Here is a 16,458-nt window from a genome sequence, read left to right as displayed (position 1 = left end):
TCATGTGAAGGAGGGTCACATAACTTTGAATATTTATCCTATAAGGTGTTCTCTGTCCCTCTGAAAATTCTACCCTTTTCCCATGATCAGTGAAAATCAGAAGTCTTGGAACTAGTGATATAGATATTTTCACTAATGATAGAAAATGGCTTATATAATAATTCCATATCACATTTAATTATTTTGGTTTAGGAGAGATTGTTTCATTTCATTCCAACCAATATTGAAATTCTAATTGTGAACTAGAAGCCCATGTAGACAAACACTGTAGTTCAGAATCCTCTCAGGAGTGGGAGAGTAGGATACAGAGGAAACTATAACTGGTAATTTGCCTTGATATGGTATGTTGCGGGATAAGCACATTAGCAACCCTGTCCTTTGCCTTCCTATAACCCACTTTTAATATCAAGAAGAGAGATCAGAAACCTACCTCCATCTTGTTAATTAATTACCAAAATCAGTATGAAAATAATTTGTCGGTCGGACTTACTTCACCAAGTTGAGATGCTAGAGTAAAACTTGTAATTAAATGAAATAATGTCAACATTGTTCCAGTTATACCGTTTCCCCATTATACTGAACTAAAATACTATATGAGTCCTGCCTCATTAAATTTCTGACATTGTTTATGTGACCTTATTCAGTAAAATAAAATACTGAGTTATTTTGTGACATTTTTATTTAATATTTTAATCAGATATACAAAGTTATATATAACAGCAATCTCAGCCTAAAAAATTCTTCCTTGTTTTGGCCAAATAAATTAATAATTTTCCAGATATTTTTCAAAGTTGCTTCTTCAGATCGTAATTTAGAGGCTTAGAGATAGTAACAACTCTCTCACACTAGTAACTCGAGATAAAGTTGTAAACTCTAGCCTTTATTTCTGGATTATCAATGGATTCCATATTAAATTAGCAAAGGAATGGCAAATGTTTTATATCACTTACAGCAGGCTTGTCTGACCCATAGCCCATAGGCTGCATGTGGCCCAGGATGGCTTTGAATGCAGCCCAACACAAATTCGTAAACTTTCTTAAAACATGAGATTTTTTTTCGATTTTTTTTTTTTTTTTAAGGTCACAGCTGTTGTTAGTGTATTTTACGTGTGGCTTAAGACAGTTCCTCTTCCATTGTAGCCCAGGGAAGCTAAAATATTGGACACCCCTGACTTAAACAGCAATTAATAATATCCAAGGACAATGAAGTCTGTCTTACTCCAAAATCATCCATGTAACTTAAAACCTAAAAAGGGAGTACAGAACAGCATTGTAATTTTATTCCGAGGAAATTGTCTCTAAGTCGAGTTCTGCAAAGAAATTGCCAGTAAATCTCAGTGAGATTATGGATCAGTAACTTCACAGTTTTTGATAAAAAATGGTATAGCAAATGAAAGTTGGAATCAGGTTAAAAGGTGACAAAAGCTCATAGCTGTTAGAAGTAAAATTGTGTGTCTCAATGTCATTGGCTTATTTTTGATTAATTTAATTGCAGTTGAGAAATAATTTTGGCATCATGATTCATGGACAGAAGGAAAACATCTTAAGTTTAGATTCACCCAGAACACTTCACCAGGTGTATTCAAACATAAAAGCAAGCATAGTCTCTGGTTGTGGAATTCTTGTTTAGTTCACTACATAAGGATTTGCTGACTCAGGGCCACTTGCACTCAACAAATTCCTAAAGCTAATTGTGTTGAAGCCTCAAGAAGCTACGAATTAACCATCTCAGGCATCCCTTTGAATGGAGTCATGGTGAGAATAGGGTCTGAGAGATCCATTATAGCTTTTGCTTTAACCCTTTGTTTTATTTTCCCTATGAAGGACTAGCCCGAGCCAAGTCAGTTCCCACAAAGACCTACTCAAATGAAGTTGTCACACTATGGTACCGGCCACCTGATGTGCTTCTTGGTTCCTCGGAGTACTCAACACAGATTGACATGTGGTAAATATATACAGATGTCACTGACATTTATAATTTTGAAAGAATGTAACTGTTAATGCAGGGTGTATTGATAAGTATTTGACTTTTAAGGAGGTATGATTTTAAAGAGCCATAATATAAACAGTGGTTAATGAGTTCTGGCATGGGAATTAGATTACCTAGGTTTAAATACCAGTTCTGCCATTTAGAACTATGTAATAACTTTATTCAAATTACTGGCCTTTGCCTCAGTTTCCTCATTTAAGGAAATGGGAATAGTAACAACTACTTTGAAGTGTTATAGGAGATGTTAAGATTAAATGAACACTCAGAGGAGTGCTTTATGAGACACTCAAGAGTATCTGATACATAGTAATTTAAAACAAAATTATCATTTTATCATCATTTAATATTCACCAAAATCTTTCTGCTTTAACTTGAACTAAAGGTAAAAATTAAAATATTGTAGTTATCTTTTTCACACACCACTTCGATCCTGACACTCTTCTACTCAAACACCATTATTGCCACCTCCTTCATTACCTATGGAATAAGGTACAATTAATTCCTCAATCTGATACTTAAGGATTTCCATAAGATGTCTCTAAACTACCTTTTCCAACTTATTTCAGACTATTTCTCAACAGAAATGTTCCCTTTTAGCAACATGGCATACTGACTACATTTCAGGAATAACGTGGACTTTCCTACCTTTGCTCTTGGTGTTCATACCAGTCCACCCATCTGGAATGCCCACTCTGGTGCCCTAACTTGGGCTCATTCCTAGTAACGTTCAGAACACAGCTTTTCGTAAATCCTTTTCTGAATATACTCTAGCCTCTGGTGGCAGTTCCTTCCTCTGAACTGTGGTTGCATTTATTTTCTGTTCTTCATGTGGTAATAAGTCATATACCTATTTCTGTTGCTATCTTGAACAATTATATAAAATGTCTCATATAACTTTTTAAAATTAATTTTTAATATTGTAAAATAGTTATAAAATTTATCATTTTAACCAATTTAAGTGTATAGTTGAGACATTAAGTACGTTTATATTGTTGTGCAACTATCACCACTATTTCTCTACCTTCAGAATCCTTCCATCTTGCAAAACCAAAACTCTGTACCCATTTAACAATTTCTTCCTATCCTCCTCCCCCACCTCTGGTTTCTGGTAACCACTGTTCTATAATACTTTCTGTCTCCATGAATTTGACTGTTCTGAGTACCACTTACGAGTAGAATCATGCAGTATGTGTCCTTTTGTGACTGGCTTATTTCATCTGGCATAATGTCTTTAAGGTTCATTCACATGGTACCGTATGCTAGAATTTCCTTCCTTTTTAAGGCTAAAAATACTCCATTAAATATATATTCCACATTCTGTTACCCATTTATCCATTGATGGACATGTGGGTTGCTTCCACCTTTTGACTATTGTAAATAATGCTGTTGTGTACGTGGGTATACAAATACCTTTTCAAGACCTTGCTTTCAATTCCCTCTCTCTCTCTTTTTCTTTTTAAGAGACGTTGTCTCACCATGTTGTCCAGGCTGGTCTTAGACTCCTGGGCTCAAGCAGTCCTCCTGAATTGGCTGGATTTCCGTTCTTTTAGATATATATCTAGAAGTAGAATTGCTGGATCATATAGTAATTCTGTTTTTAATTTTTTGATGAACCACCATATTATTTTCCATAGCAACTATATCATTTTACTTTCTTACAATATGTAAAATTAACTTTTATATATAGCTGCTGGATTACAGGCCCTTTAATGGAAGGATTATGTCTTAAACTATGTATGTACATACAGTTCCTAGATGACTATTCTAGGAACCACCATTCTATTCTCTGAACCACCATCCATTTCTTTTCCTTCTCTTACACACACCACCTTGTACCAACATGTTCTACCTCTGCTTCCTGCATCAAAATGTCTTGAATCATTTGTTTCTCTCCATTTCTCCTGCCTAGCTTAGGTCAGTGTCATCTCCTAGGTTACCATAATATATCTTCAGTTGTTTTTCCCCCCGCCTGTCTTTGTTGTTCAATCCATGGTCTACACTATTGCTAATACAAGGATTCACTGAGATAACTGATGCACTTAAAAAACATTTCTAACACATAGTAAATCTTCAGTCACTGTTGTTAGTGTTATTCTTCAAGGATAGTTGGACATTTTAAATGTGAGAGTTGGACATTCAAGGAGAGTTGGACATTTTAAATGGGAAAAATAGATATAGCAATATAGAAATTGAGACAAATAGGGTAAATGTGAACAAATTAGTTAGATCTAAAATATCTCTTCAGGAGGTTTTCCAACAGGCTAGTGCAGAATTCTGCAGAGAGGCAATCTTAAGGAAAAGATTCTTGTGCTTCATAATATGTAAATGAATTGCTAAATTATTTTCATGATCTATTTTAAAGGGGTGTTGGTTGCATTTTCTTTGAAATGGCTTCTGGAAGACCTTTATTTCCAGGATCAACTGTGGAAGATGAACTACACTTAATTTTCCGACTGCTAGGTAACAGAAGAAATCTTTTCCCAGTGATTTTGCACCCACAATTGACTAGCTTGATAAGACTGTATCTCTAAAATACATATATTAAAATTTGATACTAAGACTAACATAAATAGCTGTTACTTAGAAGAATTAGAATGAACGCTATGAAGATAGATCCTTCTAGGTAACTTCATCTGCTAAGTTTTATCTTTGCAATAAAGATTCAGTGGAAAAACAATATAATTAGTATGGAAAATTGGATATCGGCATATTATTAAGGAATATTGCTAACTTTGGTGGTATCAACTGAATAGAAAAAGGGCCAGGCATCTGTTTTACAGTATCATTGCGAAGTCCAAGCAAAAAGTCCATGTACATTTATTTCTGTTATATCAATTGCAGCTGAAGTAGTTAAGTCATCTGGTAAATGTAAATTGTTCTCTAAGACACTTTGTTATATATGCGCATATATAGTTTTTATATATAAATTTTATATATATTTATAAATATATTTAATTTTTTTTTTTAATTCAGGAACTCCATCTCAGGAAACTTGGCCAGGTATTTCTTCAAATGAGGAGTTCAAGAACTACAACTTTCCAAAATATAAACCACAGCCTCTAATTAACCATGCACCCAGGTATTTTTTTTTTCTTATGTGAAAGGGGAAACTCACATGATTCTTTTCAGTCTTTTGAAGGATTAGCCACAGTAAGGATTCAGGAAAAAATACATAATACACATAATCCTTACATGTTTTAGGATCTTATATAATTTGGAACTGTATATGTATTAGAATTCTAGAGTTTATGTAGATAGTTCCTTTTCCCAGAAAGAAGATATTGATTAATGCCTTATTCTGTACCACAAAGATTATGATGAAATTCCTGTTTTGCTTTCTACAGAATTATTCTGTATTTACTTAACAAAAACCTAAGAAAGGTTATGTAAGTGAAATCTTGACTCTATAACACAAGGTAACCTATCAGTATTTTGACGAGTGTTAATGATGTAATTCATATTTGAAGAATATAAACTCTGTCCGATTCCTTAGCAAAATGTAACATCTAAATGTCAGCCATTCATTTAAGTTTCTTCTTAGACCTACCCCAAGATCAATCCAAGGCTCCCAATAAAATTTGAGTCAGAACATTTTTACTTGTAGAATGTATTACATTTTTAGGAGATAACATAGAATAACCCCTTTGACTGCATTTTCCATCTCCCCAGGCCCCCAACCCCCCCAAAATTTGAAAGTCACCAAGATACCAAATAAGGACATCATTTGTTTTAACCCAAAGCCATTCACATTGCTCACAACATAACATACTTGTTTTGCTTCCTTTTATTTTCAAGCTAGGGAAGGAAGAGCAAAATGGTTATGACACCAAAAATATTTTTAAAGTATTTATGTGAGTTGGTACTCTTATTGTTACTATAGCAACTAATACCATTCTAACTGGATTTTCTTAGGAAGAAGAATAATATGTGCTGGGCTTTTTTTTGCACGTCTCTCCCAAGTAGCACAAATTCTATTTTTGTCCTTTAATTATTGCTTGCTTTTGGTAATGTTCCATGTAGAAGGTTGAAGCTTTTCTTTGAAGCAGAGTCTCCATGACTGTAGTACCTAGTTTGTCTGTGCCCAGGGAACTCTGGATATGTGCTAGAATGGCAAACTACATAGAATGTCTAGACTGCAGCATCCACAGGACCCACTTGAGAGCACTTGGAAGAAAATGTTTCTTTACTCATTATTGTACTTTTACCAGTGAAAGGCAGTGTAAGATAGAACCTGTTATTTCTGATCAAGATAATCCCAGGCCGGGCTCAGTGGCTCACACCTGTAATCCTAGCACTTTGAGGGGGGCCGAGGCAGGCTGATCACCTGAGGTTGGGAGTTTGAGACCAGCCTGACCAACATGGAGGAACCCTGTCTCTACTAAAAATACAAAAAATTAGCCCAGTGTGGTGGTGCATGCCTGTAATCCCAGCTACTCGGGAGGCTGAGGCAGGAGAATCGCTTGAACCCAGGAGGCAGAGGTTGCAGTGAGCCAAGATTGCACCTTTGCATTCCAGCCTAGGCAACAAGAGCGAAACTCCATCTCAAAAAAAAAAAAAAAAAAAAAAATAATCCTTTAACCCTACTACCCCTAGTTATACTAATTTCATCTTTATTATGTCATTAGTTTTATATCCCTTACTGATGAAGGTTTATGAAGTTATTGTAGCATATTTAAATTGAACTCAATACCTTCTAGTACCTCATGCTAAGCAGACAACTCTAAAAATTTGTTCCTGAATAGCTCATTTCTGTGTTTGTCTTGAACAACAGTGATACATTTTAAGGTCACTTGTCTCTGTGTTTTCACCTATGTAATAGGAAAGTGATGCTCTTATATACTTGCCTTTAGTGAAAGACTGTGAAAAGTGATACAATATTTAAGCTTTCTTAATACTATAAGTTACATTGTTTTGAGACAGCATGGTGATTTTTAAAATTCTTTAATTTGTTCTTGGATATTGAAAATTCAAATTGAAGCCAAGTTATTTATGACTTATCCTTAAACAAATAGCAAGGCCAGTCTTTTAAGACTAAAACAGATTTGAGCCTATTTGAAGGCAACAAGAGTGACTATTTTAGGGCATTTAAATTTAGCAGATTAAAACACTTAGAAAATAGTTTTATCTTAAAAGTTTTATCAGCTAAGAGAGAATAAATTTTTACTTGTTCTTTGTTGTTTCTAGGTTAGACTCTGAAGGAATTGAGTTGATAACAAAATTTCTTCAGGTAAGTCAGATCTTACAGTAATTGTTAAATAGGTAGTTAAGCCTCAGCTTCCTCATCTGTGGAATGGGATCAGTAGTACTTCCTCAGTATTGTTAATGACAAATAAAATTATCTATGCTTAAGGCACATGTTTAAGTAAAAAATCAAAATAATATGGTTTCTCCTAATGTGCCTGGGTCTCTTGTCACTTACAACAGTCTGAGGTAGTTGGTTATTGGCATTGATCAGCCGTGTCAAGGCCACATTCTCTGCAATTGATGCTCTCTTATGTTCTCTTTTCCTTATACCTACAGCCTTTGTAGGATGCTCTGCCTCCAATTACCATTCATATTTCCCTCCAAAGCAGGAATAAGAGGGGACGATAAGTCCCTTTATTACCAGCCACATTAGTCCTCTTGGAACTTGGAAGCAAAAGCTTTACAGAAACCCCTACAAGGTTTCCTTCCAAGTCTCATTGGCCAGAACATTAATTGTAGGAAAGACTGGGAATTGGGGAGCAGGATTGTCATAATTAGCCTAAATTTAGAAGAGTTATGATTCATGATTCATCTATCAGAGCTGATGGACACCTTGAAGAAACCTAGGTTGTATCATCAAAGAAAAAAGGGAAATGAGTATTGGATAGGTAATTAAGAATGGATGCCATAAAAATACTAGGTATGTGTCCACCAGTCCTTTGGTATTCATGAAGAGAAGTAACTACACAGGTCAAATATTTTTATTTTTCTTTGCTTCAGAAAGTACAAGGAATGTAAATTCTTATTTAAGATCCAGCCTTATGTTAGAAATGTGGAACTGAGATGATATTATGCAATCTCAGCGGTGACTCAAATTAGAGTATAACTGGAGTATTCCAAATTGTTGATTGAAAAATAGTCATCATATTAAATAATCAAAATTTTTAAAAATAGCTCTAAATGCTAATTTGCCCATCTCCTACTTTTTATAGTAATTAGAGAAAAAGCTAATGAAGCAGTTCTTTGCTTTTTCACAGTATGAATCTAAGAAAAGGGTTTCAGCAGAAGAAGCCATGAAACATGTGTACTTTCGAAGTCTGGGACCAAGAATACATGCTTTACCAGAAAGTAAGAGAAATCCTAAAGTGTTTTCCCCGCTTTATTTTTATTTGTCCGGGGTTAGGGACTGGGGTGATTGGGGAGATGGCTATTGATTTTTAAGCCTAAGATTTTAGTATTTTCTGTAGTTAGATTAGAATTTCTTGAAGGGAGGTATGTGTCTTATTTCCCTATGATTTAGTTATTACTTGTAACATTGAGCACATTGTCAGGAAACCAATGTAGGAAACCAAAAGTACTTAGGCAAAGATCATTAATCTTACTGGACTTTAGTTGGAACATGTCATCTGATGACAGGCATTGTCCCTAGGCCCAATCTAGCTTCAATTTAGAGTTGTTAAAAGTGAATTTCAAACAAAAACTAATGAAGCATAACCGAAACATTAATTGTTTTCTTGTGAAAATACAGTTTTTCTTGAGATGCAAAAATGATTTTCCTTTATTGTGGTCACTCTGATTTTACTGTCCGCATGACGGCGGTGAGCGTATTGTCAGAGTCACTGAAATAGCAGATTTCCCGTGCCTGAGTAACATTGATTTTACTCGTAACATTCTATTTTTAGATTACCACAGTATTTTACTTTAAAATAGAGTAAGGTGAGTGGAGAATTGGAAGAATGTTTCGGAACTAAGCTGCCAAAAGCTTTCGTTAATTTCCCATTCTCATTTATTAGACAATATTGATTCATCAAAGCTTGTGTAGCAGTCAGTGACAAAGCTAACTGGAATAAAAAATCCTTAATACTTTTCACTTCAACTTTACTGGATGTATTTAAATGAAAGAATACCTCTTTGACAGAGATTGGAAATGAAAGAGATAAATTACAAGTGTTCTTTTAAAGATATTTGTATTTCACCGGGCACAGTGGCTCATCCCTGTAATCCCAGCACTTTGGGAGGCCGAGGCGGGCAGATCATGAGGTCAGGAGTTCGAGAGCAGGCTGACCAACATGGTGAAACCCTGTCTCTACTAAAAATACAAAAATTAGCTGGGCCTGGTGGCACGTGCCTGTAATCCCAGCTACTCAGGAGACTGAGGCAAGAGAACTGCTTGAACCTGGGAGGTGGAGGTTGCAGTGAGCCGAGATCATGCCACTGCACTCTAGCCTAGGCGACAGAGTGAGACTCCATCTCAAAAAGAAAAAGATATTTGTATTTCATTATTAATACCAAGTTTCACTTTGAGGTAGGCAATTATGGTTGCACAAACCTTTTCCTTGTTTTTCACTAAAATTCCGAAGATAGCTTGAAGGCCTGATACCTTCATGTCATTGTAAGGAGACAGAGAGAAAGGACAGAGAGAATTAACACCTAGTATAATAATATATTTTGACTGGATCTCCCAACCCCAGAAAGTCCTGGAACAAACAGTGTATATTCTCCTCAGAGAAACACTGCTCACAGCATGCTCTAACACAGAGTTGGGAGAAGAAAGGTTCTAAAGGTGGATTACTTCATTCATTTAGTTTTCTCCTCAGCACATTGGGATAAAAAGGAAAAATTTCAGCAGGGCTGTCACCTTGTAAAATGGTTTCATATTGAATCAGTATATGCTTTATAAACATTTGTTGATAGTTGGGTTGTGTTTGTTTTAATGTTAGACCTTCACCTAATAATTTTTGTCTATGCATTTTAGGTGTATCAATATTCAGTTTGAAAGAGATTCAGTTGCAAAAGGACCCGGGTTTTCGAAATTCTTCTTATCCAGAGACAGGTGTGTTTGTCATAAACCATTTCACGTGTCGATCATGAATTTTTGCGTGGAACCAAGCTTTTGGTTTATAAATTGATCAGTAAAATTATTGATGTAAAAACCAATGTACAGTGCATTCCACAACTGTTTATGTTTAGCATTGCACGTACTCACTTTTCTGTATGATGTGGGCAGCTCAGTAAATCTTCAGAGAAAAATCTGACTCAGTCAAGTCAGGGATCCTGAAAGCTGCAGATGGCACAAAGACCTTTTACAAGTGACCTGGCTTGATCACTGCACACGCCATCCCTGGTACCTGAGGCAGAAGACACATCTTGTGCTTCCCTAGTCATCAGGTTCATCACTTCGAAGCATAGAAGCTGTAGACTGACCCCATCAACAGAAGGGTCATTTAAGACAGTGCTGATCACTCTTACCATGGAATATTAGCTTTTGCTGGTGGGAACATTAGCTTCCTAGTCACCAAATAACTGTGTGTGGGATAAAACTGAACCTTGAACTGCCTCATAAAATGACTTTATATTTTAGGACATGGGAAGAACAGAAGACAGAGCATGCTCTTTTAAGTCTGATAACATGGTTTCAAGCCCAGCCCCCAGCCTTTCTTACCAATCAAGGACTCAGATCTGAAGGCAATTATTTCTTTTGGTGGACTTGGAATCTCCGTTTGTCTACACTGTCCTCTTCACAGTGGAGTCTTTTTATTTCAGACCTACAGATTGTTTTTATATTTGTTGTCACAGTGTGACAATTTTTTGTACAGTCGGTTTTAAGGTCTTCTCTGCCATTAGAGCCAGTAGGTTACAGCTATTGATGTAACTGTAGCTGCAATTTTTGTGCAGGACTGAGAAACACAGTGCATTATTTATTGCGGAATCATTGCTGCTAAATAACTACTGTCTGTTTATTTAACACAACAATTGAATGCCTGAAGAAGTTGCAGTGGCTTTATTATATGTGAATGCATCTGTTTCTCCTCACGAATTGTTTTACTGCTGCATTTTTTGTTTGTTTTTAAAATTAAACTGCAGTGTTTCCTGGAATGTAAATTTAGCTTTGCTTAATAGTAAAATAAGTGAGCCATCTTGAACACTTTAATTTTATACTATATAATTTCTTAATGAACATTGGCAAATAGAGTAGCTAAGAGATTGACAAGCACATTATGTTTAGATAAGCATGTGATGCAGAAGTTGATTCAAGCAAGTGAATCTCTGACACTTTGAGGATCTCACATTAGACACCAACAAATTAAAGCTCCAAAATTATTTATTTTTTACCTGTTCCTCACATTAGAAATGTCTACTGCATATTACTGGATATTCATATACTAATATGCTTACCTATTTTACATTGTGTTTTAAATTTAGTTAAAACTTAACTGTAGAAGTCCATTCAAACACGAAGTCTTGCTTTGTTTGTTTTAAATACATTTATTTTATTAGAAAGGATGATACTTCATTGGGGAACAGTTTCTTTCATTTGGGGGCTATGTGTTTCAATAACATTCACTTGGAATCAGCTGAAAGCTGTAATATGTCTTTGAAATGAGCCATGATAAATTACAAACAAGAGAAATGAGAACTTACAGGATTGCTTGAAATTATTGTCGGTATTATCTGTTTACCAGAGATACTAAATATTAGTTTTAATTATGCATCTCTTCGAACATCATAAACACACTTTGGTGTTGGTAACAGTATTTTAAGCATTTGTGTTCACTTTTAAGGACTATTTGTTTAGTGCATCTTACTATAAATCTTAATTGGTATATTTTGAAATGGTCGTGTAAATTTTTGCCTTATATATCATGAAAATAGTCATAACTTAATTTCTTTTCCTGAATTCACTGTAAAACATTCAGGGGTCCTACCATTTCTGTTCAGGAAATCTTGTAGTTTATTGTTGTTATTTAACAGTATTAAGTGGATTTTTGTATATTTCATTTTAACTTTATTTGTGAATAGTGATTGTGGCATGTTTGGGGTGTTATTTTAATATTTCATGATACTGAAATTTTAATTTTTAAAAAAATTTTCTGGAAGAAACAGATTCATGTGTAATGGTGAATATTGGACCACTACTGCTTTTCACATTTGTAAATTGGTTTTATGTTAAACCTTGTAGCCTAACAAACTGCTGTTCTTTCTAACTGACGGACATGTATTAATATTGTACTTTGAAGGTTATAAATATGTGGAAATTCCTTCATTTTGTTTTGAAATTTATAATAACAAAATCTCCATGTTGTTAGAATGTGGTTTTATTGAGTCGCAGTTCTTTCTTGGGGATGAAGGCTGTGCCAAGTGGGGTCCTTTCCTTTTATGGGTCATTCTCAAGATAGTGAAGTCTCACTGTGCTAGAGGTGTTATTGCTTTCTGTTTGTGCCAATCATTTGCTTAGTAATTTCTACTGGGTTTTTTTTTTTAATAGCACTCTCAATTATAAAGTTTCAAATTTGTCATTTCATAGAATGTATATTTGATTTGTTGCAAATTTGACGTATAGTTTTTCATAGGCTTAATTCTTGCGTATAAAAGGTGAAAATATATGTCCATTTGTTGCATAAAATGTTTCTTCCTAGGAATTCCTAGGGGTATTTCTTCATTTTATTAAGGGATTTGGCAAGCAAACAAGTGTTTGTTTTTTTGTTTTATTTTTGATACTCGAGCACCATTCAGATCCTGAAAACATTGCAGTGAAGGGAATTGAAACTTCGAAACTGGGAACTTTGAATACCTATGATTCCTCTTAAACTGATAAGGTTCTTAAAGGTAAGAGAAGATATGCCTTTTATGTTTTCTTTCCAGTTGGTACTGTGAACACACATTGGATGCGTCACTTTAGGTGTATACAGTGGCTGCATTCTGTCTAAGGCTTTATCAACTTTCATTTGAAAGGCTGTTAACATATAATAATCTATCTTTTGGACTCGGGACTATTTATGTGGGTTGTTTTTATCTTTTAAAAATATATATATATATTATATATATATATTGTGTATATATATATATATCATAAAATTTGGCATTGTAATTATTTGTATGTGTATAGTTCAGTGGCATAATTATAGCCAGAAAGTTGTATAACAGTTACCACTATCTACTTCTTAAATTTTTCATCACTCCAAACAAACGGTGAACCATTTTACCCTGCCCCAGCCCCTGGTAACTGCTAATCTACTTTCTGTCTCTCTGAATTTGCCCATTCTAGGTATTTCAAATAAGTGGAGTCATACCATATTTGTCCTTTTGTGTCTGGCTTATTTCATTCAGCATAATGTTCACAGTTCATCCATGTTTAGCATGTATCAGGACTTCATTTCTTATCATGACTGAATAATATTCTATTATGATTATACATATTTTGTTTATCAATTTATCTGTTGATGGACACTAGGATATCCCATCTTTTGGCTTTTATGAATAATGCTGTGTGAACATTGGGGTATAAGCATCTGTTTGAGTCCTTGTTTTTAGTTATTTGGGGAGTATATACACCTAGGAGTGGAATTGCTGGGTCATATGATAATTCCGTGTTTGACTGAGGAACTGCCAAAATGTTTTCCACAGTGGCTGTACTGTTTGATATTTGCAGTAGTAATACATGAGGGTTCCAGTTTCTCCTCATCCTTGCCAATTCTTTTTTCCCTCTTTTTTTATTACATTCATTCTAATAGGTTGAAGTGGTATTTCGTTGTAGTTTTTATTTGCATTTACGTAATGATTAGTGATGTGGAACATCTTTTCATACTTTTTTGGCCATTTGTTTATTTGCTTTGGATAAACCTTTATCCAAAGGTTTATTCAAGTACTTTGTCCATTTTAAAAATAGGGTTGCTTGTCTTTTTGTCACTGAGTTGTAAGAGTTCTTTATGTGTTTTGGCTATTACATCTTTATGAGGTATTTTATTTGTAGTTATTTTCTCCTGTTCTTTGGGTTCTCTTTCACTTTCTTTGGTGTCCTTTCGTTGCACAGAAGTTATTTTTTATTTTATTTTTATTTATTTATTTATTTATTTATTGAGACGGAGCCTTGCTCTGTTGCCCACGCTGGAGTGCAGTGGTACAGTCTCAGCTCACTGCAACCTCTGCCTCCTGGGTTCAAGCGATTCTCCTGTCTCAGCCTCCCAAGTAGCTGGGATTATAGGCATGTGCTCCATGCCTGGCTAATTTTTGCATTTTTAGTAGAGACGGGATTTCACCATGTTGGCCAGGCTGGTTTCGAACTCCTGACCTTGTGATTTGCCCACTTGAGCCTCCCAAAGTGCTGGGATTACAGGTGTGAGCCACCATGCCCGGCCAAAAATGTTTAATTTAATGACGTCCATTTTATCTCTTTTTTTGTTGCCTGTGCTTTTTGTGTCATATTTAAGAAAGTATTGTCATGTTTCAGAGGTCGTAAGTCTTTGCTCTTATAATTTCCTTTAAGAGTTTATATTTTTAGCTGTCAGATTTAGAGCCTTGATCCATTTAAATTTTTATATGTGATATAAAGTAAGGGTCCGACTTTATTCTTTTGCATGTGAATATCAATTTTTTTTTCCAGCACCATTTGTTGAAAAGACTGTCCTTTCCCCATTGAATGGTCTTGGTGCCCTTCTCAGAAATCAGTTGACCGTAGATGTGAGGTTTGTTTCTGGGCTGTCAGTTCTGTTCCATTCGTCTATATGTCTGTCCATAAGGGTTTGTAGCACAACATTTTGATTACTGTCTTTAGAACGTTTTAAATCAGAAAATGTGAGTCTTCCAACTTTGTTCTCTTTTTCAAGATTGTTGTAGCTATTCAGAGTCTCTTGAAATTCCATATGAATTTTAAGATGGAATTTTCTATTTCTGCAACAACAACAAAACACCATTGGGATTATGATAGGGATTGCATTAAATTAGAATCTATAGATCACTTTGGGTAGTAGTATAATTGTAATAATATTAAATCTTCCAATCTATGAACACAAGATGTCTTTCCATTTAGTTAGGTCATCTTTAATTTCAGCAACATTTTGTAGTTTTCAGTATACAAGTCTTTTGCCTTAAATTTATTCATAATCTTCTTATTGATGTTATTATAGATGGAGTTGTTTTCTTAATTTCTTTTTGGATATTTTTCATTGCTAGTGTATAGAAATACAAGTAATTTTAGTGTGTTGCTTTTGTATGCCGCTTTGCTAAATTTGATTATTAGCTTTAACAGGCTTTCTGTGGAGTCTTTAGGGTTTTCTACACATAAGATCTTGTTACCTGCAAGGAATGATAGTTTTACTTCCTCCTTTATAATTTGGATGCTGTTTATTTCTTTCTCTTGCCTAATCACTCTGTCTAGGACTTCCAGTACTATGTTGAAGTGATGAAGGAGTATGTCCTTGTCTTGTTTTGACCTTACGGGCAAAGCTTTCAATCTTTCACCACTGAGTATGCTATTAACTGTGTCTTTCTATGTATGGTCTTTAACATGTTAAGGAAGTTCCTTTCTATTCCTAGTTGATTGAGTATTTTTATCTTGAGAATATTGGGTTTTCTTCAAATGCTTTTTCTCCATCAATTAAGATGATTTGTTTTCTATATTCTATTGATGTATATTACATTGATTTTCGTATGTTAAACCACTCTTGCATTCCTTGGGTAAATCCCACTTGATTATGGTATGTAATTCTAATACGCTGCTGAATTGAGTTTGCTAATTTTTTTGAGTATTTTTGCCTGTATTCATAAGGTATTTGGCCTGTAGTTATTCTTTTCTTACAGTGTTTTTGTCTGGATTTGGTATCAGGGTAATGCTGGCTTAATAGAAAGAGTTAGGAAGTGTTCTCTCCTCTTTAGTTTTTTGGAATAGTTTGAGGATTGGTGTTAATTCTTCCTGAAATGTTTGGTAGAATTCAGCAGTGAGGTGACCTGGTCCTGGCTTTTCTTTTTTCAGAGGTTTTGATTAATGATACAGTCTCCTTGTTATGTATAATTTTATTCAGATTTTTTATTTCTTGTCAGTTTTGGTAGTTTGTGTGTTTCTAGGAATTTGTCCATTTAATCTGTTATATCCAGTTTGCTGGCATAAACTTTTTCATAGTAGTCTCTTATCCTTTTTATTTCTGTTATTGATCTCTAATTTCATTCCATTATGGTTACAGAAGATAGTATGCATGATGTCAGTTTTTAAAAATTTATTAAGACTTGTTTTGTGGCCTAACATATGGTCTGTTCTGGAGAATGCTTCATGTATATTTGAGAAAGTATGTCTCATTCTACGGAAAATGTTGTTGGGTAGAGTGTTTGGTGTGTGTCTGTTGGGGCTAATTGGTTTATAGTGTTCAGTTCCTCTCTTTCTTTACTGATCTGACTCTTTTGTACATTATTGAAATGGGAATATTGACATGTCCAACTGTTATTGCAGAATTGTCATATTTCTCCTTTCAATTCTGTGAGTGCATGCTTCATATATCTGGGGGCCCTGTTACT

The 16,458-nt window shown here is 34.8% G+C and overlaps 1 protein-coding gene across 2 annotated transcripts in view; it reads left to right on the top strand.

Annotated features, from left to right (window-relative positions):
- CDK17 (cyclin dependent kinase 17) overlaps window positions 1–12,262 on the top strand; it is a 116,686-nt gene extending 104,424 nt beyond the window's left edge. The window contains exons 11-17 of one of the 2 annotated variants that reach the window (XM_015152479.3): window positions 1,824–1,944; window positions 4,352–4,449; window positions 4,963–5,068; window positions 7,174–7,216; window positions 8,211–8,301; window positions 9,929–10,006; window positions 10,535–12,262. In XM_015152479.3, coding sequence (XP_015007965.1) covers window positions 1,824–1,944; window positions 4,352–4,449; window positions 4,963–5,068; window positions 7,174–7,216; window positions 8,211–8,301; window positions 9,929–10,006; window positions 10,535–10,572 — 575 coding nt within the window. In that variant the 3' untranslated portion in view covers window positions 10,573–12,262. Of the gene's footprint in view, window positions 1–1,823; window positions 1,945–4,351; window positions 4,450–4,962; window positions 5,069–7,173; window positions 7,217–8,210; window positions 8,302–9,928; window positions 10,467–10,534 lie in introns of those variants that run through there. The other variant, NM_001194763.2, reaches the window with a different exon arrangement.
- The last annotated feature ends 4,196 nt before the right edge of the window (window positions 12,263–16,458 follow it).

The sequence above is a fragment of the Macaca mulatta genome, chromosome 11 (assembly GCF_049350105.2).
Source record: "Macaca mulatta isolate MMU2019108-1 chromosome 11, T2T-MMU8v2.0, whole genome shotgun sequence".
Lineage (NCBI taxonomy): Eukaryota > Metazoa > Chordata > Mammalia > Primates > Cercopithecidae > Macaca > Macaca mulatta.
This window is presented reverse-complemented; position numbering and strand designations above follow the sequence as displayed.